Below are 26,739 nucleotides of genomic sequence, written 5' to 3'. Positions count from 1 at the left end.
TTTTTCTTGACAGTTGATGTTACTAACTTGTTGTCAATAAAAGAGTGTTCAAAATAATAATGGTCTCAGGAAGCCAGGCCAGATCTACCCAGCCGATAACAGAACATTCCGGAAACGCCCTCTAGACAATGATCCTCTACCCACCAACTTAGGTTTGTCCTCTGGAAGTCTGGGAAATTTAGTCTACCCCAGACTTCTCACCAACTTATCCAGCTCCTCAAACAAAGAACCCTTTAAAGGGAAACAACTGAGCTTAGCCTTGGATGCATCAGCTGACCAACCACAAAGCCACAGGGCCACTACACTAAGGGCCACAGTGGCACTGCAGGGCCACTACACTAAGCACCATGAACTTAGCCGAAGAGCGCAACAAGTCATACACAGCGTCAGAAAAAAAAGGAAGAGCTCATCTGTTTTGGCCACCTCCTGGTCTACCAGAGGCCACTTGTCAGCCTCCCTGTCCAACACATGCTTAGCTCACCAAAAACTCGGTTTCAAGAGCATCTCCAATCTACAGTTCAGAAGATCTTTAAGGGCAGTACCCCCATCAACTTTTCTTGATTAATGCTGAGACTACCCACATCCACAATTGGAGGATGCAAAGATTCCCTATCCTGCTCAGGGATGAGATACAGACACAACATAAACCGAGCAAGTCTAAAAGGGGCGTCCAGGGACTTCTGCTGCATCTGAATCATATCCCTAATGTCCTGATGCATAGGGATGGACCGCGATGCTTTACAAGTCCCCTTCAATAAGGGATCCGCTACCTGCGGACATTCCTGAGGCTCTTCCTCAAATCGCAGCACAGAATATCTTAGCTAGGGTAGGAGTGGATAAACATGTACCGCTGCAGTATGTGCAGCTCGAGTCAATCCTTGTGTATGTGAGTGGGACTAACAAGTTAGTTACTTCTTCCATTAAAGGCTTGGCTGAAGAGCCAAGCTTTCACCTGCTTCCTGAAGTAGAGGTAGTCTTGTGTTAAGTGGAGCCTTTCAAGCAATGCATTCCAGAGTGTGGGGGCTACTCCGGAGAAGGCTCGCTTGCGGGTATCACATCATGTAATGTCTTTTGGAGAGGGTGTAGTTAGTGAAAGTCTTTGGGAGGACCTTAGTGTCCTTGGCAGTGTGTGGAGGATCATCCTATTCTTCAGATACTCAGGGCCATTTCCTTTAAGGGCCTTGAAGATCAGACATAGTGTTTTAAATTTAGCCCTGTATTGTACTGGTAGCCAATGAAGTTTTTGCAAAAATGGTGTGATGTGGTCAGAGTGGAGGAGTGGCCTAGTGGTTAGGGTGGTGGACTTTGGTCCTGGGGAACTGAGGAACTGAGTTCGATTCCCTGCACAGGCAGCTCCTTGTGACTCTGGGCAAGTCACTTAACCCTCCATTGCCTGCCGCATTGAGCCTGCCATGAGTGGGAAAGCGCGGGGTACAAATGAAATGAAAATAAAATGTCACTTGCAACCTTCTATGAGTCTTGCTGCTGCATTCTGAATCAATTGGAGCTGGTGCAGGCCCTTTGTAGTCAGACCATTGTATAGTGCATTGCAGTAATCCAATCTTGATGTTATCATGGCATGTACAACTGGAATAAGATTTACCTTCTCGATGTAAAAAAAGAGGCAGCGTAGCTGTCACAAATAGTAGAAGCAGCTCTTGAAGGTTGCTTGGATTTGGGGAATCAGAGTAAGTGTTGAATCTAAATGTATTCCAATGTTCCCGACTTGTGATTTGAGGGGCAGTTCATACTTCCCAAAAGGGATTTTGATGTCAGGTATGTATCCACTTGTGTTAGGGACCCAGAGAAGCTCGGCTTTACTTGGGTTCAGGAAAAGTTTGTTGTGTTTAGCCCATTCTTGAATTGATGTTAGACAAGTGATCAGTTTATTCAAGGCTGTAGGTAAGTTAGGTTCAATGGGTATGAGTAGCTGCATATCATCCGCATAGATGTAGAACTGAGTGTCCATTGACCGAATCAGCTCAGCTAGTGGCTTGAGGTAGATATTGAACAGAATAGGTGATAGTATCGATCCTTGTGGTACCCCGCAGGTCAGTGTCCATGGTGGTGATGAGTTGCTGCCAATCATTATGGATTGTTGCTGTCTTGATAGATTGGATCTGAACCAGGCAAGTACTGTTCCATTGATACCTGTTTCTGTCAGTCATGCTAGCAAGCTATCATGATCCACAGTGTCAAAAGCTGATGAAATCTAGCAGTACTAACATTGAGGCTAATCCCTTGTCTCGGTTTCTGTGAAGATCATCTAGCAGGAATACAAGGATCGTTTCTGTTCCATAACCAGGTCTGAATCCAGATTGGCATGGATCTAGCCAGTTACTCTTTTCTAGCCATTCATTAAGTTGAACACAGACTGTTTGTTCTATGAGTTTCCCTAGAAACTGGGATGTTGGATACTGGCCTGTAACTTTTAAGTTTGTCCTGGTCAATGTTGTTTTTCTTCAGCAGAGGGCAAACTACTGCCCTTTTTAATGCTGTTGGTAATTGCCCATTAGAAAGAGAGGTGTTCACAATTTTTGTGGCGCCTTCTATAAGGTCCATACTTGCCTGCTGCACTATCTTTGACGGCCAGGGATCGAAGGAGCAGGTAGTTGGGTCAAAGGTCTCTTAGGATTTTGTCAAGGCTCTCCTCTGTCATTAGGTTAAAAGTGTTCCATCTGGGGGGAGGAGCCAAGATGGCGGACGTGGCTTGCTGGAGCTCCTCGAGGCTCCCTGGATTTCCTTTTGCTTGATATATTCAACATTTAAACATCTCTTTTTTACTTTATACTCCATAATGCCACATACCAAGCGAAAGGGGGTGGTTAAACGTATGCCGTCCACAGTTGAGCCTGCCCGATTAGTCCAGACGACTCTTGAGGGCTTCACTACAAGTACGCCGCGGGAAAAGGAGCTGAGGAGCCCTGCTACGGGAACGATCGGTGAAGCGACGATTCCCTTGGGGCACGAAACCACTCTCTCCTCGCCCGATCTTAATCCCCCTCCGTGCCCTGCAGAGTCCAGGATTGAGGCGGAGTTCTCAATGACGTCTGAAAGTGGCGCCGAGAATTACTCTTTGGACGGCGCCTCTCCTGGAATGGCTGCAGTGGAAGTACACCAGGAGCTTTCGACTCCCGCAGAGGTGACCCTGGGTAGTATCTGGGCAATGTTGCAGCATTTGAACAGAACTATTCTTAAAACTGCCTCAGAAACTACTTCCCTGGTGGCTAAAGTTGACTCCCTCAATGAATCAATAGAGAAAGTACGTCAAGAGGTAAACTCTCAAAGAAATGATTTTCAACGAGATATTAATACTTTAAAAAATGTGACGGAGAGTTTGATTAAGGACAAAATTATCTTGCATAACAAATTAGATCAGCTAGAAAATTTAATAGACGACTTAATTTGAGAATTATAAATTTTCCAAAGATCCAAGAATTGAGTGCCCTTGAACTCTTTAAAAAATACCTGAGATTCTCAATTTCTCCTCTGATATGATTCCTCCGATTAACAAGTTATATTACCTCCCAATACCGCAAACAGAGGAGCAAAAGAGAAAATCAGAGAAACAAGTTGTACAATCTACTGGATTACAAGATTTGACTTTATTCTTGGAACAGACTTTGACGGAAGTCCAAACACGTTCTACTTTGTTGGTATCTTTTGTTTTTGAAAGAGATGTTAATTCTATCTTTAAATTGTACTTTAGAAATGCCTTAAAAGAATTCTTGGGTGCTCGTGTTTGGATATATCCAGATGTAACAAGAACGACTCAAGATAAGCATAGAAAATTTCTAGCATTGAGAGAAGAGACTAAACTATTAGGAGCTACTTTCCTATTATCCTATCCTTGTAAATGTTTGTTAAAATATAAGGGTATTAAGTATACTTTCTATGATCCGGAACAGCTTAAGAGTTTTGTTGACTTAAAGAAAATTGCCCAGTGATCCCCAGGTGGAAGTTTTGAGAGTAATGTATAATATACCGTGGCTTACGTCCAGGCCTTTTTCTTTTTGAATTTTTGTGAATAATGTGTTCTTCTCAATTTTCCGGACCCTCCCCTTCTCTTTAGTGGTCTAAGAAGAGAATTTAATTGTTTTTCCTATAGAAATGCCTTAATTGATTTTGTTCTTATGTTACTTATGCAAGTTAGTGCTTGTGTGTTAAATGCAAAATTTATAAATAAATTAAAAAAAAAGTGTTCCATCTGTCTCTGTTAGGAGGTGGCGAGTTTGTGCACCCCTGGTTGACTGGTTGGGCACTGGGTGGGATTGCCTGTAAATCCTGGTGGATACTTTTAATTTTGTTGGCAAAGTATGCAGCAAAATCACTGCAGTTCAGTTTAGACTGGGCAGGCTGGTTTTGTTGTGGGGGTTGCAGTAGGCTGTTTACTATACTGAACAGCTGCTTGGTTGCATTGGCAGCCTGAGAGAAATACTGTTTTTAGGTTGCTGTTAAGGTTTGGCGGTAGTTCTTTTGGTAGAGGACCATAACCATTCGTCTGTGCCTATCTGGAGGGACGCTATAGAAAGGGATTTTTACTGAAGATAACAGTTTAGTCAATCATTGGATATTTTAAATCTTTCATCTATTCCAAAGAACTTTCCCCATCACAATAAATGTTTCAGTTATGCACAGAATTTTGAAAATGTTTGCGTACTCTAGTACATTTTCAAATTCTGCTGTCAAGAAATACAATTCATTTCATTATTTATTTTGAATTTAGCTCACATCTTCTTAAGTAGCAGCTCAAGGTGAGGTATATCCAGGTACATTAGGTATTTCCCTGTTTCTGGAGGCCTTACCATCTAATTTTTGTACCTGAGGCAATGGAGGAGCAGCAGTGGTATTTGAACCAAGATTCCCTGGTTGTCAGCCGTGTGCTTCTGTTTTTTCACCACACATACCTTACTCTACACTTTCAGTGTGAAAAATGCAGAATATGTTAGAGTCAAACCAACTTGTACCTAAAAGATGGCTTTTAGTTCTAATATACCTGATTTGAGCAATGTGATACCACTTCAGTTACGTTTAGAAAGAAATTTACTTCAACTTTGCCAACAATTGAAGATGTCATTGTTTCTGCATGCATTCCCTGAATTTGAGACTAAAAGGTTCATTTTCAAAGCACATAGACTTACAAAGCTACATAATGTTAACTTTGAAAGTCTATGTGCTTTGAAACTGTGCACCTTAATGTTTTGTAGCTTGATTTTTATTGCATCTGATTATTTTTTTTTTTGTTTCAATAAATTTTTATTGAAGTACACATCAATACATAGAAACATTCAAGAATACAGTGCCCGACTCGCACGTCGGATAAACAACAAATAACCCCCCGCAATAACCATACATTATCAATAAAGTAACCCAACCTTCAATCTTGTTTTAGTTTCCCCCCCCCCCATCCAATACTTCCCCACTTCAAACAGCAAGTTTTTGATCCCAAACTCACATGTATAGACAACTTGTTCACACCCTTCTAACCGATTACGATACACCTCAACCCCCTTAACCCCCCTCCCCCTACTCCCCCCACCCCCTTACCCATTAAGCCAAAGATAACAACTTGCCCTCCAACAGTTTCCACCCTCTTTGACGGATCAAAAAACAATCCCTTCGTACAGCTGTTTGTCTCTCCAAGAGAAATAGATACCGCACCTTCTCCTTCCATTGATCCACGCTAGGCGGAAGAGAAGATTTCCAAGAGGCTGCAATCAAACACTTCATTGCCACTAGTCCCCACCGGAACAACCTCTCTTGCCACCACTGCAACTTGATCGGGCTGAGCCCTAATAAACAAACTTGGGGAGACAAAGGTATAGGTACCTGAAGCAGTACAAAAAGCACCCCAACCACCGACTCCCACACAGACAATAATCCCTCACATTCCCACCAAACATGCAAAAACAAACCCCGTACCTCCCTGCATCTCCAACATATATCAGATACCAAAGGAAACATTTTATGAAGTCTATCCAGCGTATACCACCACCGGGTAATTATTTTATATGCATTCCCCTGAACTAGCACACACACTGAACTCGCTCGCACACCCCCCAAATCCTTTCCCATTCCTCATCAGAAAAAGTCTTCCCAAATCCCTTTCCCAAGCCTGCATAAACTTATGCTTAATCCTTTGCCATCCTCTTATATACTTATATATGATCGATATAGGCCTAAGATGTTTCCTCACTAACCACCAAAGATTTTCCAAATACTCCCCTTTAATCGGATCTCCCCTTAACCAACCCTGCTGTATAGCAAAATGCCTTATTTGCATATAAGCAAAAATATCCACCTCCGGTAAACCAAACCTATCCCTAAGAAGTTCAAACTATGCCCATTTTCCCCCCTGAAAGCCATCCCGAAATCTGACCAATCCCATTTGAGCCCACCTAGAGAAGGATCTATCCCATTGCCCCACTCTAAACTTCCCCTCCCAATTCAAAGAAGCCAACGTAGAAACCCGGACCCCCCCCTCCCCCACCGCTTTTGAGCCACCTGCCAAATTTTTAGCAAATGACTCAAGAAAGGGATTGACTACCCCTCCTCTCCCCTCCCTTCCTGTGAATCCCAGAGCAACGTAGCCAGGGGTTGCAATCCCGAAAGCTCCTGTTCAATTACTACCCCCGCCTTTCCCTGTGCTACATCCCAATCCAAAATTATCCTCAATTGCGCAGCCAGATAATACCATTCTACGTTCGGTACCGCCCTGCCTCCCTGCTCTAGTGCACCCCACAAGATTTCTCGTCCTATACGGGGCCTTTTTCCTCCAGAAATAAAGCTATAAATCATGCTTTGAATTTTACTCAGTGCCTTTTTAGGGATATGCACTGGCAAGGTCTGAAACAAGAACAACCTCGGCAAGACATTAATTTTTACCACCGCAATTTTCCCCCACCACGACAACCAAAAAGCCCTCTCCACCTCATCAAATCACCCTTAATGTGCTGCACTACCGGCTCATAATTCACCCTAAACAAATCCTGGACCCCTCTAGGAATCTGAATCCCCAAACACCTAAATTTATTATTAACCCAACTAAGGAACTATTTCTTGCAACCTAGCTCCCTCTACATCCGAAATATTAACCCCCATCAATTCACTCTTATCCATATTAATTTTCAGTCCCGCTACCCGTCCAAAATCTTGGAAGATCTCCAACACTACCCTCAACGTATTCCCCGGATTCCTAAGATACAATAGCACATCATCTGCAAATAGTGCCACTTGATGTTCCTGCCCCCCAACCCACAACCCTTACAACTCCCTATGCTCTCGAAGACAAATCGCCAAGGGCTCCATACACATCGCAAATAACAAGGGCGAAAGAGGACACCCCTGGCGAGTTCCCCTCTCAATCTCAAAGAATGAGGTAAATTTATTATTAACCCTTATACACGCCCTTGGTTTTGTATAAAATGCTGATATCCACGCACTAAAATTGCCCCCAACCCCATCCGTTGCATCACTTCTTCAAAATATACCCATTTCACCCTATCAAAAGCCTTTTCAGCATCTAATGCTAAAAAGGCCACAGGATCTGTCCTCTGATGAGCTAACCACAATAAATGAATAGTGCATCTAATGTTATCTCCTACAGTCCTTCTAGACACAAATCCAGATTGATCTTTGTGAACAAGAGTCGGCAACACCCGTCGCAATCTGTTAGCCAACACTTTAGCCAAAATTTTGCCATCCACATTAAGGAGAGAAATGGGCCGATATGCCCCACACAAAGTGGGATCCTTCCCCGGTTTCCTCAAAACTGTAATTCCAGCTTCCACCATAGACCGTGGCAAATTTTCCCCTTTTAACATCCCATTCCCCACCCAGACTAAAAGATCCCCCACGTCCCCCTAAAATAACTTATAAAATTTCCCTGAAAACCTATCCAACCCCAGAGCCTTCCCGTTCTTCAAACCCTTTATAACCCCTATAACTTCCTCACCCCTAATACCCTCGTTCAGGTGCCCCTGCTCTACATCAGTAAGCCTAGGCAACTGAATTTTATACAAAAAATGCCCAATCTCGACCCTTGAAATCCCACCCTCCTCCCTGTATAACTCCCTATAATAACGAAGAAAACAATCCTGAATTGCTGAGTCTGTATAACACCACTCCATCCCATTTTTAATTTTTTGTACATTTAACCTAATCCACCTCCCCCTCAAATATCTTGCTAACTTTGCTCCTCCCTTATTAGCAAATTCAAAAAATCCTTGTCTTAATTTAGCAATTGCAAACTCCACCTCCCTCATCTGCAACAGAGAGCTCCTGCCTAACCTTACAAAGATCACGCCAAACCCCTGGATCCTGTGACCTCTTATGTTGAGTCTCCCATTCTACTAAACGCTCCCCTCATGCATCTGATTATTTTATGCTGTTTTATTTGCATTTATTCTGTATTTTGTTGTTTTATTTGCATTTATTCTGTATTAATTTTGCCATTTTATTTTCAAAACTGCTTAGTAACATAGTGACAGCAGATAAAGACCTGAACAGTCCATCCAGTCTGCCCAACAGTCACACTCTATCAATTTATGATTAAATCAACAATGAACGTTATATTATATACTTGATCATGGTGGTGTTTCTGGGACATAGGTTATAGAAATCCGCCTGGCTCTGTCCTTGTTCCAACTACTGGAGTTGCCGTCAAAGCCAATGCCAGCCTGAGATAGTAATATATTAAATACGGAGAAAACAATTTACAGAAACATTTAAAGAGCAATTAAGAATTTTAAAAAACCTAAAAGCAAGTTCTTTATCTGTAACAGGAGTCCTCCACCAACAGCAGATTCATCAGGCACACAAGGAATATCACCAGATGATTCTGGAACAGAAGACTTCTCCCAGAGATTAGAACTACTATAATGTTCTCAGCATGCGTGGTCCCTCCTGTGCACAATGGTTCCCTCAGTACCCTCAAGCAGAAAAGAAGGAAATGGGTACACCTAATTAATCTCGCTGGTTTCAGGAAACATCCACATATCTGTAAGCAACTTTATTTTCTAAGCTGACAAGCAGGATTACAATCAGGCACACAAGTATGTAACTCTCAAGCTCTGGGTTGCTCCAGGTTACAGACAACTTTTCAATGGCAAAGAATCAAACAATAATATGAAAGCTGAAGAGATTATAAAAACAAATTACTCAGTACTGCTTGACCAGAAGTACTCTCTCTAAAAGATGGTTCAAGCAATGGTGCAAAGTGTGAAGCAAGAACCAAGTAGCTGCTTTGCGGATGCTTTCTACGGAAGCAGATTTTTAGAAGAGCTATGGTAGTAGGAGGGCTCTTATTTGATGAGGCTTGACCATACTGATTAGAGAGACCAGAATTTAAGATAAGCACATAGGACTATCTTATTATAGTGAAACTGTCCATAAGGTTCATGTGTGACAAAGGCTTACAGTTAATTCTTCTAGCCAAAGTAAATACAACTAGGACAGGTTAGTTTCTTGGGATACAAAGATTCTATTAGCTCAAATGGAAGTTTTATCAAAGGATGATATTCCAGGCACATGAAACAGGCGGGTTCTAATGAACCTTGAAAAATGGGGCACTAACAACTGCAGCTCTGTCTATGAGGATATGATAGGCTGAAAGCATGCTGAAGGCGATAATAAGTTATCTCCCGCTGAACATTTGCAGTTAGGGGCTAGCCACTAAACTGCTATATTGCCAGTTTAGTCAAGTGCCAAACTGGCAATGTTTAGCAGTTAAAATAGACCTCATAAATAGAAGGCCTATCTTTAACCGCTAAGCACTTAACCGGTTAGTGCTGAATATTGGCTTAACAAGTTGCTGTGGTCAAAATTAAAACCCGATATTCAATGGCAGCTGCTGGAAATGGCCCAGCACTGAATATCTGGGTTCAACGCCGATGACAGACAGCAAAAGCGCTGCCCGCCACTGGCTGTATATTAGGGGATTCGTTTTTTTTGTTTTTTTTTTAAGATATCTGCAATGCAGAGTTCAAGTCAATAAAGCTCTTCATATAGTGAAGTATTTCTCAAAATGTTGCTGGAGTACATTGCCAGTCTTGTTTTCAGGATTTCTACAATGAATATACACGTGGTGATAAATCTGTCTGCAATGGAAGCACTGGATACAAATCTCTTTCATGCATGTTCATAAGTGCATAAGCATTGCCATACTGGGACAGATCAAAAATTCATCAAGCCCAGTATCCTGTTTCCAACAATGGCCTACAAGTCCCTGGCAAGATCCCAAAAAGAATAACACAGATTTCATGCTGCTTATCCAAAGAATATACAGAGGATTTTCCCAAGTCCACTTTAATATTGTAACGGTTTATGATTTTTCATGCTGCTTATCCAAAGAATATACAGAGGATTTTCCCAAGTCCACTTTAATATTGTAACGGTTTATGATTTTTCTTTTCGAAACCTGTCCATACTTTTTTAAAACCTTGTTACACTAGCTGCTTTTACCACATTCTCTGGCAATCAATTCCACAGTTGAATTACATTAAGTGAACTATTTTCTACAGTGTGTTTTAAATATACTATTTAGTTGCTCCATCTCATGCATACTCATTGTAGATATCCTAGAAACCAGACTGGCTAGGAGGTACCACAGGAATGGTTTGAGAAACTCTGACAATCCATAAACTTAATCACAACATATTGAACACAAGCATCAAAAAAGTGTTTTAAGTTCCAACATTGTATCATCTAGCAACAGACTCACATTGTCCATCGTAACAGCCAACTGCATTCTCTTTCCCATCTGCAATGTAAACATGTGATCTGTTTCATCTTCTTCCTCTGCCTCGATGCCAAGCAGAAACCCTGGGACAGGCAGGCAGTTCCTTACCCATTTTTCACTCACAATTCTTTTCTCCTGTGAAGACACCACCACCAAACACCCTGAGCACTTCATGCACAGCACTGAAACATCAAGTACACGAAATTGGATACAAGGCCAAAACAGGTATACTCTATGGAGTACAAATTTTAAAAAGCTGCCATTCTGATTTACAATCATTGTTACATGAAATAGCAGACCAATGTGCCCGTTTCCCGATGTATTGGAACTTACACATGTAAGTTGAAAAACATGGCTGGACATCAGTGGAAACAAAAGACATTTCTACAGCAAGGAGCCAGGCATCATGAAAACATGGAAGAGAGGACATCAGCTGACACTTGAGGGAACAGGCATGATGGTTGTGGGAAGCCAAAAAAAGAAAAGGGTGAGGAAATATGGGCAAAGGTGGGGGAGAAGGAACCTGGTGAGAGTCAATTTTCAGCAGGGCCTATTGAGTAGGATACGAGTAGGAAGAACCCTCAGCTTCATGAAATGGCTTCAGGTGCAGCTGGCTTACATGAGACAGATAAGCACAGCAGGTAAGATGATCAGCAAGCAGGAACTTTGAATCTCATGATAGACAAAGATCAGAGGCATGTGGGAAAGCGAAGATACTTACATGTAGCAGTTATTCCCCAAGGACAGCAGGTCAATAGTTCTCACATGTGGGTGAAGTCATCCACGTCACCTGGTGTGGAGCATAAAAAAAAAAGCTAATAATACTTTAAGAGCACGCGCAGCATCCCCATCACACATGCACGAGTGCCTTCCTGCCCGCTGCGAGAGACCAGCAGTACAATAATACAGCATGGAATCAACCTTAAGGGGAGGTGGGAAGTTATGTGACAATGAATGGCCTGCTGTTCTCGAAGAATACCTGCTACAGGTAAGTATCTTCGCTTTCTCAAAGGACAAGCAGGCTATATTCTCACATGTGGGAATCCCTAGCTAGCAGGTTCACCAAAACCACCACTATTGGTCAAATGGACCTCACAACAGTGAGGGCAAAACAGTAATCAACCTGAAACAATATACAACTGTGTCAGTATGCAGCCTGGAACAGAACAAAATGGGCCTAGGGGGGAGAAGTTGGATTCTAGACTCCAAACAAATTCTGCAGCACTGTCTGTCCAAACCAACTGTCGCGTCAGGTAACCTGCTCAACGTAGTAATAAGATCTGAATGTGTGGACTGAAGACCATATCGAAGCCTTACATATTTCTTCAATGGAGGCTGACCTCAAGTGGGCTACTGACACCGCAATGGCTCTGATGTTGTAAGCCCTGACATGACCCTCAAGAGTCAGCCCAGACTAGGTATAAGTGAACAAAATGCAATCCGCTAGCCAACAGGAAATGGTGCATTTCCCTATTGGGGACCCCCATCCTGTTGGAATCAAAAGAAAAAAAGCTGGGTGGACTGTCTGTAGGCCCTAGTCTGCTCCAAGTAAAAGGTCAATGCTCGCTTGCAGTACAAGGTGTGCAATGCACTTTCGCCAGGATGGGCATGAGATCTGTGAAATAATTAAGAAAGGACAGCTGACAGGTTCATATGGAACTCTGAAACCAACTTAGACAAGAACTTAGGGTGCATGTGGAGAACTACTCTATTGTGATGACACTTAGTGTAAGGTGGATCTGACCCTGCAAGCTGAAGTAACAACCACAAGATCTTCCAGGTTAAATACTTCAGATGACAGGAATTGAGTGGCTCAAAGGGAGCTTTCATCAGCTGGGTGAGGGCAAGGTTGACATCTCATAATACGGGTGGAGGCTTAACAGAGGGTTTTTTCAAAAGCAAACCTCTCATGAAGTGAACCCAGAGGCTGTCCAGAGATGAGCTTACCTTCTACACGATAAGCACTAATCACAATAAGGTGACCCCTTACAGAGTTGGTCTTGAGAGGTGCAGAAGGGATTCAAGCAGAGTCTATGAAGGAAAAGAAAGTGAATCTTGGGCCTTGACCTCAACAGGCAGCAAACCTCCTCCATTTGAAAGAGTAACATCTTTTAGTGGAATCTATCCTGGAAGCTAGCAAGACCCTGGAGACACTCTCAGGAAGATGCAAGGAAGCAAATTTTAAGCTCTCAACATCCAATCTGTGAGGGCCACAGACTGGAGGTTGGGATGTAGAAGAGATCCCTCGTTCTGTGTGATGAGGGTCGGAAAACACTCCAATCTCCAGGGTTCTTTGGAGGATAACTCCAGAAGAAGAGGGAACCAGTCTGCCAAAGCCAGTACAGGGCAACGAGGATCAGTTCCTTGAGTCTTGAGTTCCAGAAAACTTTTCCCCACAAAAGGGATGGGAGAATACACATACAGAAGACCGCTCTCCCAATGAAGGAGAAAGGTATCAGACACTAGCCTGTCATGGGCCTGGAGCAGTACTGAGGAACTTTGTGATTGAATTGAGTAGAAAAGAGATCCACTGAGGGATGCCTACACTCGGAATCTCTCACAGGCAATGCCCATGCTGAGTAACCACTTGTGAGGTTGCATGATCCTGCTCAGTCTGACGGCCAGGCTGTTGGATATGCTTGCCAGATAAGTACTTGACTTAGAGGAGCATCCCATGCAGGACTGCCCAATGCCACATCTGGACGGCCTCCAGACATGGTAGGCATGATCTGGTGCACCTCTGCTTGTTGGTGTAGTACATCACAACCCGATTATCTGTTAGAATGAGCACAATTTGGTTGAACAGCTGAACTCAAAGTCTTTAGAGCATTCTAGATTGCCTGGAGATCAATCTCCTGGGATGTCCAAGCACCTTGGGTGTGAAGCCCGTCAAAGTGATATCTCCAGCCCAAGTGGGTTGCATCCATCATCAGCACTTTCTGGGGCTGAGGAATCTGGAATGGAAGTCCCACGATCAAATTGGACCGAACTGTCCACCAAAGAAAAGACTGAATGAACTCTGGTGTCAATCGGATGACATCTTTTAGGTTTTCCGAGGCGGGACGCCACTGGGAATCTAGGGTCCACTGGGCAGTTCTCATATGAAGAAGTGCTATGGGTGTGACATGGACAGTGGAAACCATTTGACCTAACAACCTTGACATCTGCTGAGCTGTGACCTACTGGCTGGCTCGGACCTGAGCAGCAGGAATGAAAAAAGAAAAGCCTGTGCCTCCTGCATGTCTAGCAGGGCTCCGATGAATTCAAATTGCTGAATGGATGGAGATGAGACTTGGGGTAAACAAACCCTAGTAGCTCTAACACTCAAATAGTTCTCTGCATGGACTCCTAAGCACCATCCTTCCATGTGCTCTTCACCAGCTAATTGTCCAGATAGGGGAACCCACGGACTCCCAAGTCTGCTTAGCGACGCGGCAACTACTGCAAGACATTTTGTGAAAACCCTGGGAGCTGATGTGAGGCCAAAAGGCAACACCCAATACTGGAAGTGATGTGTCCCCAGTCAAAACCGAAGATACTTCCTGTGACCTGGAAGTATCGGGATGTGCATGTAAGCATCCTTCAAGACCAGAGAGCATAGCTAATCGCTTTCCTGAATCCTGGGGAGAAGGGTACAATGTAGGATCTGTTCTTTAAGAAGTCACTGAATCACGTGGCCACTGTACCGCTGATTCCCATATAATCGAGCAGGTTCATCAGAGTTGCGTGATCTACTAGATCAAACGCACTTGACATATCAAATTGCTGTAGTAATATATTTTGACCTTGGCATATTAGGCTTCTGAACTTTGTTATCAGAGTGGTTAGGACTCTTTCGGCACCATGTTGTGGTCTGAAGCCTGACTGGGACTTATGTAAGATTGAGAACTTTAAGTATTCCATTAGTTGTTGTGTTACCAATCCCTCCATCGTTTTGGTCAGCAGTGGTATTGAGGCCACTGGTCTGTAGTTTGGGAGATTTTTCGTTTTGTTGGCTGTGTTCTTGGGGATTGGAGTTAACATGATTTCGCCTTTATGTTTTGGGAATTAACCTTCTGCCAGCCATAGTTTTAAACGGAAATTTTCTCTAGAAATAGGCATTTTTCCAATAGTTTTAAACTGGAACCTTTTCTATAGGTAGAAACTAAACAGCCAAAAACTCTTGTTCTAAAAGGCAGTTATTTTCTGTTCCTTGGCTACAGGAGAGGTAGCTCATCCAGCGACCTCAATTAAGTGTTAATTAAGGTGTGGGGAAGTAGAATACTTGCATAGGTTGCTGAGTCAGCTTCAAAGAGCCTGTTTAAAAAAGGCCCTTTAGATTCAAAACTATATAAAGAGGAAAGGTCCCACTGAACTTTCTTTCTGAGAAGTTCCGAGAGAAGAGAACATTTCTCTGGTAAGTGAACGCTATTTTGCTTTGTGCTTTGGGAACTTAAAGATTGGGGTTTAAAGGAGGAATTGTCAGTTAGTGTTAGGCAAAATAAAAATATAAAAAGCAAATTTTATCAACTAATCTCCAGACTTTTCCCCTTAGTTTTAACCTAATTTCCCCTTCCTTGTCATCAACAGCATTAACTGATGGGATGTACCAAAGCACTCCCTAAGTAGGGTGGGAACAGGCAATCTGCACCTTAAGAGAAGCCAAAGCAAGTCCTTTGTCAAAACCTTGCTGCAAAAAATCCAAAATTTGCGGAACCGAAGCACTAAAAGGAGAAAAACGTAACTCCTTACACTAGTCCTCAAATATCCTCCAAGTGCGCACATAATTCAAAGAGGTAGAATGACATGAACGAAGCATAGTAGCGACGACCTGAGCGGAATAACCTTTCTTAATCAACTTAGACCTTTCAAGAGCCAGGCCGTAGGACAGAATCAACCGGACCCTGCGACAGAAGATCTTGCATGACTGGAAGCCTGAAGGGAAGATCCACCAGAAGACGTCGAAGGTCGGCGTACCATCAGTCACGTTCTGGGCCGGTCCAAAGGGACGCTAAGGAAAAAGCAATTTTATCAACTAATCTCCATAGTCTTTTCCACTTAGTTTTAAAAACTTTGTACCACAACATTAACAGAATCTAGCAGGCACAGCAGAATCTAGTTTAGTCATACCGGGGTACAAATTATGTCATAATGATAGGGTGGATCGAATTGGTGGAGGAGTAGCATTGTATATTAATGAGAGCCTTGAATCAAATAGATTGAAAATTCTGCAGGAAACAAAACACTTCTTGGAATCACTGTGGATTGAAATTCCATGTGTAAAGGGGAAAAGGATAGTGATAGGAGTGTACTACCGTCCGCCTGGCAAAGATGGACAGATGCAGAAATATTAAGGGAAATTAGGGACGCAAACAAACTGGGCAACACAATAATAATGGGTGATTTCAATTACCCCGATATTGACTGGGTAAATGTAACATCGGGACACGCGAGGGAGGTAACATTCCTTGATGAAATCAAGGACAGCTTTATGGAGCAGCTGGTACAGGAGCTGATGAGAGAAGGAAAAATTCTAGACCTAGTCCTTAGTGGAGCGCATGATCTGGTGTGGGAGGTAATGGTGCTGGGGCCGCTTGATTAACAGTGATCATAATATGATCGGATTTGATATTAGCTTTGAAGTATACATAAGAAATCAAATACATTAGCATTTAACTTTAAAAAAGGAGACTATGATAAAATGAGAAGAACGGTGAAAAAAAAAAAAAAAACCTTAGAGGAGCGACTACGAGGGTCAAAAATTTACATCTGGCATGGATGCTGTTCAAAAACACCACCCTGGAAGCCCAGGCCAAATATATTCCGCGTATTAAAAAAAGGAGGACGGAAGATCAAACGACAGCCGGCGTGGCTAAAAAGTGAGGTGAAGGAAGCTATAAGAGCTAAAAGAAAATCCTTCAGAAAATGGAAGAAGGAACCGACTGAAAATAATAAGAAACAGCATAAGGAATGTCTAGTCAAATGCAAAGCGCTGATAAGGAAGGCTAAGAGGGACTTCGAAAAAAAGATTGCGTTGGAGGCAAACACAGTAAAAAAAATTTTTTAGGTATATTAAAAGCAGGAAGCTGGCAAAAGAATCGGTTGGACCGCTACATGACTGAGGAGTAAAGGGGGCTATCAGGGAAGACAAAGCTGTAGCAGAGAGATTAAATGAATTCTTTGCTTTGGTCTTCACCGAGGAAAATTTGGGTGGGATACCGATGCCAGAAATGGTATTCGAAGCTGACGAGCCAGAGAAACTTAATGAATTCTCTGTAAACCTGGAGGATGCAATGGGGCAGTTCTACAAACTGAAGAGTAGCAAATCTCCTGGACCGGATGGTATTCATCCCAGAGTACTGATAGAACTGAAAAATGCGCTTGCAGAGCTACTGTTAGAAATATGTAATTTATCCTTAAAATCGAGCGTGGTACCGGAAGATTGGAGGGTGGCCAATCTAACGCCGATTTTTAAAAAAAGATCCAGAGGAGATCCGGGAAATTATAGACCGGTGAGTCTGATGTTGGTGCCGGGCAAAATGGTAGAGACTATTAAGAACAAAAATACAGAGCATATTCAAAAGCATGGATTAATGAGACAAAGTCAACATGGAGTTAGTGAAGGGAAATCTTGCCTCACCCGTCTACTACATTTCTTTGAAGGGGTGAACATGTGGATAAAGGTGAGCTGGTTGATATTGTGTATCTGGATTTTCAGAAGGCGTTTGACACCTCATGAAAGATGCCAGAGGAAATTGGAGAGTCATGGGATAGGAGGTAGTGTTCTATTGTGGATTAAAAACTGGTTAAAAGACAGAAAACAGAGAGTAGGGTTAAATGGTCAGTATTCTCAATGGAGAAGGGTAGTTAGTGGGGTTCCCCAGGGGTCTGTGCTGGGACCACTGCTTTTTAACATATTTATAAATGACCTAGAGATGGGAGTAACTGTGAGGTAATTAAATTTGATGATGACACAAAGTTTGCAGGAGAATTGTGAAAAAATACAAGAGGACCTTACAAGACTGGGAGACTAGGTGGCTAAATGGCAGATGACGTTTAATGTGAGCAAGTGCAAAGTGATGCATGTGGGAAAGAGGAACCTGAATTATAGCTACGTCATGCAAGGTTCCACGTTAGGAGTCACAGACCAAGAAAGGGATCTAGGTGTCGTCGTTGATGATACGTTGAAACCTTCTGCTTAGTGTGCTGTTGCGGCTAAGAAAGCAAATAGAATGTATTATTAGGAAAGGAATGGAAAACAAAAATGAGGATGTTATAATGCCTTTGTATCACTCCATGGTGCGACCGCACCTTGAATATTGTGTTCAATTCTGGTCGCCACATCTCAAAAAAGATATAGTGGAATTAGAAAAGGTGCAGAGAAGGGCGACGAAAATGATAAAGGGGATGGAATGACTTCCCTATGAGGAAAGGCTAAAGCGGCTAGGGCTCCTCAGCTTGGAGAAAAGGCGGCTGAGGGGAGATATGATAGAAGTCTATAAAATATGAGTTGAGTTGAACAGGTAGATGTGAAACGTCTGTTTACGCTTTCCAAAAATACTAGGACTAGGCGGCATGCGATGAAGCTACAGTGTAGTAAATTTAATACGAATCGGAGAAAATTTTCTTCACTCAACGTGTAATTAAACTCTGGAATTTGTTGCCAGAGAATGTGGTAAAGGCGGTTAGCTTAGCAGAGTTTAAAAAAAGGTTTGGACAGCTTCCTAAAGGAAACGTCCATAGACCATTATTAAATGGACTTGGGGGGTAGAGGGGGAGTACAGGCTTTGAGAGGGGGAGGGGGGAGGTTGTTGTTACAAATATAAAAACTGATGACGGTTTGCAATGTTTTGGAATGTTGTTGTCGCCTGATGTGAAGGTGTTGTGTATACTGATCAGTCATCAATAAAATGTTGAAATATAAATGGACTTGGGGAAAATCCACTATTTCTGGGGTAAGCAGTATAAAATGTTTTGTACTTACTGGCAGGATTTAAACTATTTCAGCAGATATTGGGCAGAGAGTACCTGAGATCAATGGACTACTGTTTGCTGCATTTTTGACCTACAGGACTGCCAATACCACTACACTGCCTGGCCTCTATGTTCTTGGGGACCGGTAAGATTGCAGTGGCCTCCGCCTGGAAAACCCATGTTTCAGCTGTTTTATGTATGGATGTCATTTCTATGCCAAAAATAAAGTTACAAAAAAATGTTTTGTACTTTTTTGGGATCTTGCCAGGTATCTGTGACCTGGATGCTGGGCTTGATGGGCCTTTGGTCTTTCCCAGTTTGGCAATACTTATGTACGTGACATGTTTGGTGATGCGGGATCGCCCTCCCCCCGGCCCTGTCACCACTTCTCCCCTTACTCACGTGATCTTCCCTGGTGGTCTAGTGACGTCGGGGCAGGAAAGAGCCCCCTCTTTCCTGCCCAGCGCACTGCTCTCCATCCTCCTGTATGCAGCCTGACGGTCTCGGCGAGATTCAAAATGGCCGCCGAGACTTCAATTCTCAGCAACCATTTTGAATCTCGCCGAGACCGTCAGGCAGCAATGCATACAGGAGGATGGAGAGCAGCACGCTGGGCAGGAAAGAGGGGGCTCTTTCCTGCCCCGACGTCACTAGACCACCAGGGAAGATCGCGTGAGTAAGGGGAGAGGTGGTGACAGGGCCAGGGAGGGGGGAGGAGGTAACCCTGAGGGCGATCCCGAACTTGGAGGGAGGGATTCGGACAAGACGCACCGGAGCACCTAGGTTTTACAGGAGGGAAAAAGCAAATTTATTTTTTCATATTTCCCTCCTCTAAAACCTAGGTGCGTCTTATGGTCCGGTGCGTCTTATAGTCCGAAAAATACGGTAATTATGGTACAGCCAGAGACCCCCCACTGGAATGGTGGAGGGTCCAGTCATAGAGCTCAGGCTATTACAGACCTTGGTCAAGTCAGAAATCTGATAGCTGACATAATTATGAACTGACTGGAACAGTTTGGCCTAGTTTTTAGGCCTAGAATGAGGCTAGAATGGCTTGAACTGGAAAAGTTAGGTCAATAGATATGGAAACAAAATGGAGGATTTCAGCACAAGACGGAAGCTGTATCTGTTACAAAGTGGAATTTTCTCTAATGTAAGTTAGAAAAACAAGTTGAGAAATGAGTGAGTCATGCCAGGTGCAAAGAAAATAGGGAACTAGCTGTCCAAGAGGGGAGGGAGACTTTCCTGTGAGCAAGACTGTGGTCAGCCAGTTTGGAATTTACATTAGCGTCAATGGAATGCATTGGTTTTCTATGTACTCGAAATTGTATATAAGACAGGGCAAAAATTGAGCGTTTTAGGAGACCTTTTGACTTGCTACACGAAGTGCTGTCCGGTTGTCCACCCATTTGCTTGTATTCCTGATCCTGCTGTGTTATTGTGGTAAGCTATAATAAAGGTAATTATCCTTGCTATCTGTCTTCTCTCCTTCTTAAATAATTACTAGCAGGATGCTTAACCTCCTGAGCCTAAATTAGTTATGGGTAGGACCCTTACTTATCTACTGATATTCACAGATATCAGGAGTCAGATGAAAGAGGTCATGTTAGAGGAATATATTTTAAGCCTTCTGGGAGACTCCCCTCGTCCATTTGGACACATGTCCATTGTGGGAGAGGGGCAATTCTTCCCGGGATAAAAAGGAAAAATAAAAACAGTATTTTGTCAGTACTTCCTTTACTGTATTCATTTTGGATGGTTAGAATGCGGACCAAATTCTGTCCGCCATGGCGTGGTCGTTGTTGGTTTTGAAGTCTTGCAAGAAATCAGTGATGGAAGTCTGCAGTGTCACGAACACTGATCTTAAGTATTGTGCTAACTCACCTGAGGTTGGAGGCGTGATGCCCGCACTACCTTGGTTTTCAGTAGGTTGTTCACGAGTTTGAATATTTCTGAACAGTTCTGGATTCCTGTATGTGTTGTAGTATTCCGCTTTGGCTTTTTTTATATTGTGTTTGTAAATTGTTATGGCTTTTCTCCATATGTCCTTGTTTATTTCTGTTTTGTTTTTGGCCCATGTTCCTTCTAGTCTCCTGCATTATTTTTTTCAGGTGCAGCAACTCATCATTATACCAGGGTCTTGGTTGTTTTTTATTTTTCTTTTAAGTGGTGCTATTAGTGCGTTATCGAACACTTCATTCCTATGAGCAGGGACTGTCCTTCTTTGTTAAACTGTACAGCGCTGCGTAACCCTAGTAGCGCTCTAGAAATGTTTAGTAGTAGTAGTAGTAGTAGTTTTTTATTTTTCTTTTAAGTGGTGCTATTAGTGCGTTATCGAACACTTCATTCCAGTTCCTCATGAAATGAACTAGTAAAAAAGGCCCGTTTCGCACACAAATGAAACGGGCGCTAGCAAGGTTATCGTGTAATGACAATTAAGTTTTTAAGGGAACTGTTAGGAGAAATGTTCTGTCATGATAAGTAATAATTGGGAAGGGTGTATAATGAGTAATATGCTCCAGGGGTATGAGATACGGATTGTTTTATCTATGTTTTTTTAATAGTATTTTTTAAAAGATAAGAGTACGCAGACTCCATCCATGTCCAACATTTCTCCTCTCTTCCCTCCCCTCCATCCATGTGCAACTCCTTCCTGACTTCCCTCCCCTCCATCCATCCATGTCCAGCAACTCTCTATTTTCCCCTGCCTTCTCCATCCACCCATATCCAGCAAATTTCCTCTCTCCCCTGCCCCCTCCATTCATCCATCCATGTCCAGCAACTCTCCTCTCTCCCCTGCCCTCTCCTCCGTCCATCCATGTCCAGCAATTCTCCTCTCTACCCTGCCCTCCCCTCCTGTCCAGCGATCTCGTCTCTCCCCCTGCCCTCCCCTTCCTCTCCTGTCCAGTGATCTCTCCCCCTGCCCTCCCATCCATGTCCAGCGATTCTCCCTGCCCTCCCTCAGCTCCCTGACAGCCCTCCCCCGCGCGTTTAACCCTTTTACTTTCAGGCGCAGCGACAGCAGTGAAGAAGACAACACAGCTTCTCCCTTCCCTCAGTGTCCCGCCCTCACGGAAACAGGAAATGCATCATCGCAGAAGGCGGGACACTGTGAGGGAAAGGGAGAAGCTGGAGGCGAGCCTGCTGTGTTGTCCTCTTCACTGCCATCGCTGCGCCTAAAAGTAAAAGGGTTAAACACGCACAAGGGGGGAGGAACGGAGAGGAGGGCTGTCGATCGGGGAGCTGAGGGATCATCCGAGAGCTGCCTGGCTGCAGCAGTGTTAATTAATATTGTTTTCTTCATTCTTATCAAACCAATAGAATGCTTGGGAGCTGTTCAGATGAGAGCCAAAAACAAAGCACAAATTACAGCGCTGCTGTGGTGGTCGTAATTCCAGGCAGGACAAACAGAAGTATTTCACTTAGTCTTTCTTTTCACACTTAAAAAACACATACAGTATGGAAATGAGAGTAAGGGCTAATTAGGTACAGAACTAGATAAGAAGATTACATGAAATATAGCTAAATTGATATCCAAGAATCATGTTGTTGCTTTAGCATGGCTGTTTAGTGTCCTATTATTAGATGATGATTGTTCTGCCTTCCATTGGTCAAACAGGAGAAAGTGAACAGACGTGCACTTATTTAAAAAAAAACAAAAACAAAAGCAGTCCCTACTCGACCCACCAGCTTATTTTGACCACTCTCAGCGTCCAACAGACAAAGCAGCTACTTCCATTGCACATACGACTGCAGCCGCCTAAAGCTAAACTGGCTCCGCTCCTGTCTCACGCCACCTCAAAGCCTCTCCTGCGCCATCCTACTTCAAACCTGCTTTCCTTCTCCGGTGTCACATCCCCTATATGTGGTGTATATTTAGCACCAAAACACAGCACATGCGTGAAAAATAGTAGAAAGGACAGATTAAAAATAGGTAAGTGGGACATTTTGTTAGGGAAGGGGGGCCATTATGTGGATGGGCCATATTGTCATAGACTATTACGAGGGCTTGTTAGTTGGTTTGTCAGGCCTGTTTTGTCCCGGTACTGTGCTATTATTATATTATACTACTGGGCTTTAGGTGCCCTTGATTCCTATTTTTATTATTGCACTGCGCTGGGGGTGGGGATTAGTTGGGTTACATCTGGTGGGTACAAAACCTTTTGTATAAATCAGTGGTTCTCAACGAGTGTGTCCCCATAGCTTTGGCATAAACAGCAAGCCTTTACGCTCCTTAACAACCATCATCTGTGCCTAGAAGTTGGGAAGACCAGAGAATCAGGGTACTTGAAATCTCCATAACTGGTCCCTACTTCTACTTTTCAACTAGCCCCAATGATAACTACTGCAACCAGTCTCAAGTGGAAATGCTGAAGGTTTGCTGTCCATAACTGCAGGGTTTTGTGTTACTTCACAATATCTGGCAGTAGAAGGATTCCATGTTGCTATTACTAAGGTGACACCACAATTTGAAAATATATTTGTTTTGTATGATACACTGCATAGACTAACATGAATAAAATTTTTATGATGTTGACAGTAAATTTATTATTTTCTTACTATGCAATCCCATAGGGAAAAACTGTATGCGACACATTAATCCATGTGGCCTGCACTATGATTAGTGTGTGGGCTTCCTGCACACTAAGGCCACTTTTAGCATGGATGTAAAATAGCCCATTTCCTATCTCCCCTATTAATGACCATGTGCTAAATTCCCAATTAGCACGTGGCCCCTTATCGACACCTATTTTCTAGGCAGTAACAGCTCCCGTGTTAACCAAATGCTAATCAGTAAGAGAGCAGCTATACAGCTGTATTAACAGATTAGCACTGAGCACACCTTATTCTCTTGCCCCTACACTCCCAGTGCTAAAAAATAAATTATATTTTCTAGCCTGTGGGAAGCACGCAAATGGCAAAACTACCACAGGATGCTTCATCACAGCCCATGGTAGTGATTTTTTAACCTGCAGTAAGCACACATTAGTGCTTACCGCAGCTTAGCAAAAGCACACATTAATTTTAACAATAGTTTATAAACAAAGTACATTCTGTATTTCCTCTTTATCATTTTTAACAATTAAATATTTAGGGTTTTTTGTTTGTTTAGCTGTGAATTTTAGTGTTCAGTGTGTCACAACAGAAGAATGGTTGAGAACCACTAGTATAAACGATTATAGGTGCAGCAACGGATGCTGTCACCTCAGAGGTAGGCATCTCTGGAGAAGGTAAAATTATGTATCATACCTGATAATTTTCTATTAATCATAGCTGATCAATCCATAGACTAGTGGGTTGTGTCCATCTACCAGCAGGTGGAGATAGAGAGCAATCCTTCTGCCTCCCTATATGTGGTCATGTGCTGCCGGAAACTCCTCAGTATGTCGATATCAAAGCTCCATCCGCAGGACTCAGCACTTAGAGAATTACACCCACAAAGGGACACTCTGCACAGCTCACCACCGTCGAAACGGGGGAGGGGAATCAACCCAGCTCATCCCGACACAAGTGGGGGAGGGGAATCTGTCCAGCTCATCCCCGCGGAGCGGGGGAGGGACACCACACTCGCCGATGCGGGGGGATCTTATCCTGCGACTGCAACCGCGGGAGGAGCTGGCTGACCCTAACACCGCGAAGCAGGAGGGATATAAGGCTACCCTACTGCCGCACGAAGCGGGAGGGAGCGCCGGCAGAATTTAGGTCTCAATCCATCCCCGTAAAACGGAGGGGAGAGGAATGCAGCAGCTCACTGTAACACAAAATCGTCTCAACTCCAGAAGAATTCCATCGAAAAAACTTGAACACGAAGATCCTCCTGAACCAGAATATAAACAGTACAGATATCTGGGAGGGGCTATGGATTGATCAGCTATGATTAATGGAAAGAAAATTATCAGGTATGATACATAATTTTATCTTCTATATCATCATGCTAATCAATCCATAGACTAGTGGGATGTACCGAAGCAGTACTCACCCAGGGAGGGACACAGAAATCCCTGACCGCAACACTGAAGCTCCAAACCGGGCCTCCGCCCGAGCAGCCACAGTCAAGCGGTAATGTCTGGCAGAAGGTATGAGCCGATGCCCAAGTTGCCGCCTTATAATCTCTTCCAAGGAGACGGACCCGGCCTCTGCCATCGAGGTCGCCTGTGCTCTAGTGGAGTGAGCCTTCAGCTGGATAGGCGGCAACTTCCCCGCGGCCACATAAGCCGCTGCAATGGTTTCCTTGACCCATTGTGCCACTGTAGGCTTGGATGCCTGCAGACCCTTACGACCTGCGAAACAGCACAAACAGATGATCCGACTTTCGGAAATCATTGGTCACTTCCAAGTATCTGATGATGACTCGTCTCACATCTAGGTATTTGAGAGCAGAATACTCCTCTGGGTAGTCCTCCCTGCGGAAGGAGGGTAGGCAGAGCTGCTGATTCACATGGAAACAAGAAACAATATTGGGCAGGAAGGAAGGCACCATGCGAATAGACACTCCTGCCTCAGTGAACTGCAGGAAGGGTTCCCGACATGATAGCACCTGGAGCTCAGAAACTCGTCTGGCTGAAGTGATAGCCACCAAAAAGACTGCTTTCAACGTCAGGTCTTTCAGAGATGCCCTCGACAAGGGTTCAAACGACGGCTTCTGCAAGGCTCTTAGCACTAGATTGAGATTCCACGCAGGCACCACCGAGCGCAGAGGAGGGCGTAGGTGATTAACTCCCTTGAGAAAGCGCACCACATCTGGCTGCGAGGCCAGGGAAACACCCTTCAGGCGACCCCTGAAGCAAGCTAGAGACGCTACCTGGACTTTAAGGGAACTGAGCGACAAGCCTTTCTCCAGACCTTCTTGCAGGAACGCCAACACTGAAGAAATTGGAGCAGTGAAGGGAGAGCCTGCCTCACACCATGATGCAAAGGTACGCCAAACCCTGGTGTAAGCAGTAGAAGTAGAGTGCTTCCTCGCTCTCAGCATAGTGGCGATGACCTTGTCTGAGAAGCCCTTCTTCCTCAGACACTGCCGCTCAATAGCCAGGCCGTAAGACCAAAGGGGGAGGGATCCTCCATCACCACGGGACCGTGATGCAACAGGCCCCGCACCGCTGGCAGCCGCAGAGGGCCGTCCACTGAGAGCCTGATCAAGTCCGCATACCAGGGACGTCTGGGCCAGTCCGGACCCACCAGGATTATCCGACCCGGATGCTTTGCCACCCGGTCTAGCACCCTGCCCAACATGGGCCAGGGTGGGAACACAGAGAAGCTCCCGTGTCGGCCACTGTTGGAGAACAGCATCTACTCCCAGAGATCGAGGGTCCCGTCCTCTGCTCAAAAAGCGCGGCACTTGGCAACTGGCCGATGACGCCATCAGATCTATGCTCGGCTGGCCCCAGCGCTTCGTGATGTCCAAGAACGCCTGAGCCAATAGCTGCCACTCTCCGGGATCCAAGGTATGGCGACTGAGAAAGTCCGCCTTGACATTCATGACTCCCGCAATGTGGGCCGCCGACAGCTGTTCCAGGTTCGCTTCCACCCACTGGCATAGATTCATGGCCTCCTTGGCTAGAGGGGCGCTCTTGGTACCTCCCTGGCGATTGACATAGGCCACGGCATTGTCCAACAGGACCCGTACTGGCTTCAGCGCCAGTACTGGGAGAAACTCCAAAAGCGCCAACCGAATGGCTCTGAGTTCCAGGAGGTTGATAGACCACTTTGCCTCTGCAGGAGACCAGAGGCCCTGTGCTGTCCTTCCCAAGCAGTGGGCTCCCCAGCCAGTCAATGAGGCATCCGTCGTGATGACAACCCACTCCGGGGTCAAAAGAGGCATCCCTGCGGACAGCTTGTCTATCCTCAGCCACCAGCTCAGCGCCTTGCGCACCGCTGGATCCAAGGGAAGGCGCACAGCGTAATCCTCCAACACTGGAGTCCATCGCTGCAGCAGAGAGTGCTGTAGAGGTCTCATATGGGCCCTGGCCCAGGGCACTACTTCCATCGTGGCCATCATAGAGCCCAACAGATGCACATAGTCCCAAGCCCGAAGAGCAGAGGCTACT

At 44.3% G+C, this 26,739-nt stretch overlaps 1 protein-coding gene across 2 annotated transcripts in view; it reads right to left on the bottom strand.

Moving 5' to 3' along the window:
- The window catches only part of CCDC9B (coiled-coil domain containing 9B), a 294,033-nt gene that overhangs the window by 217,146 nt on the left and 50,148 nt on the right, over positions 1-26,739 (bottom strand). For both annotated transcript variants that reach the window (XM_030215177.1, XM_030215178.1), the window contains exon 4: positions 10,721-10,873. In XM_030215177.1, coding sequence (XP_030071037.1) covers positions 10,721-10,873 — 153 coding nt within the window. The remainder of the gene's footprint in view (positions 1-10,720; positions 10,874-26,739) is intronic.

This window comes from Microcaecilia unicolor, chromosome 9, assembly GCF_901765095.1.
Source record: "Microcaecilia unicolor chromosome 9, aMicUni1.1, whole genome shotgun sequence".
NCBI lineage: Eukaryota > Metazoa > Chordata > Amphibia > Gymnophiona > Siphonopidae > Microcaecilia > Microcaecilia unicolor.
Note: the sequence above shows the minus strand (reverse complement) of the source record. Positions and strands in the feature narration are given on the sequence as shown.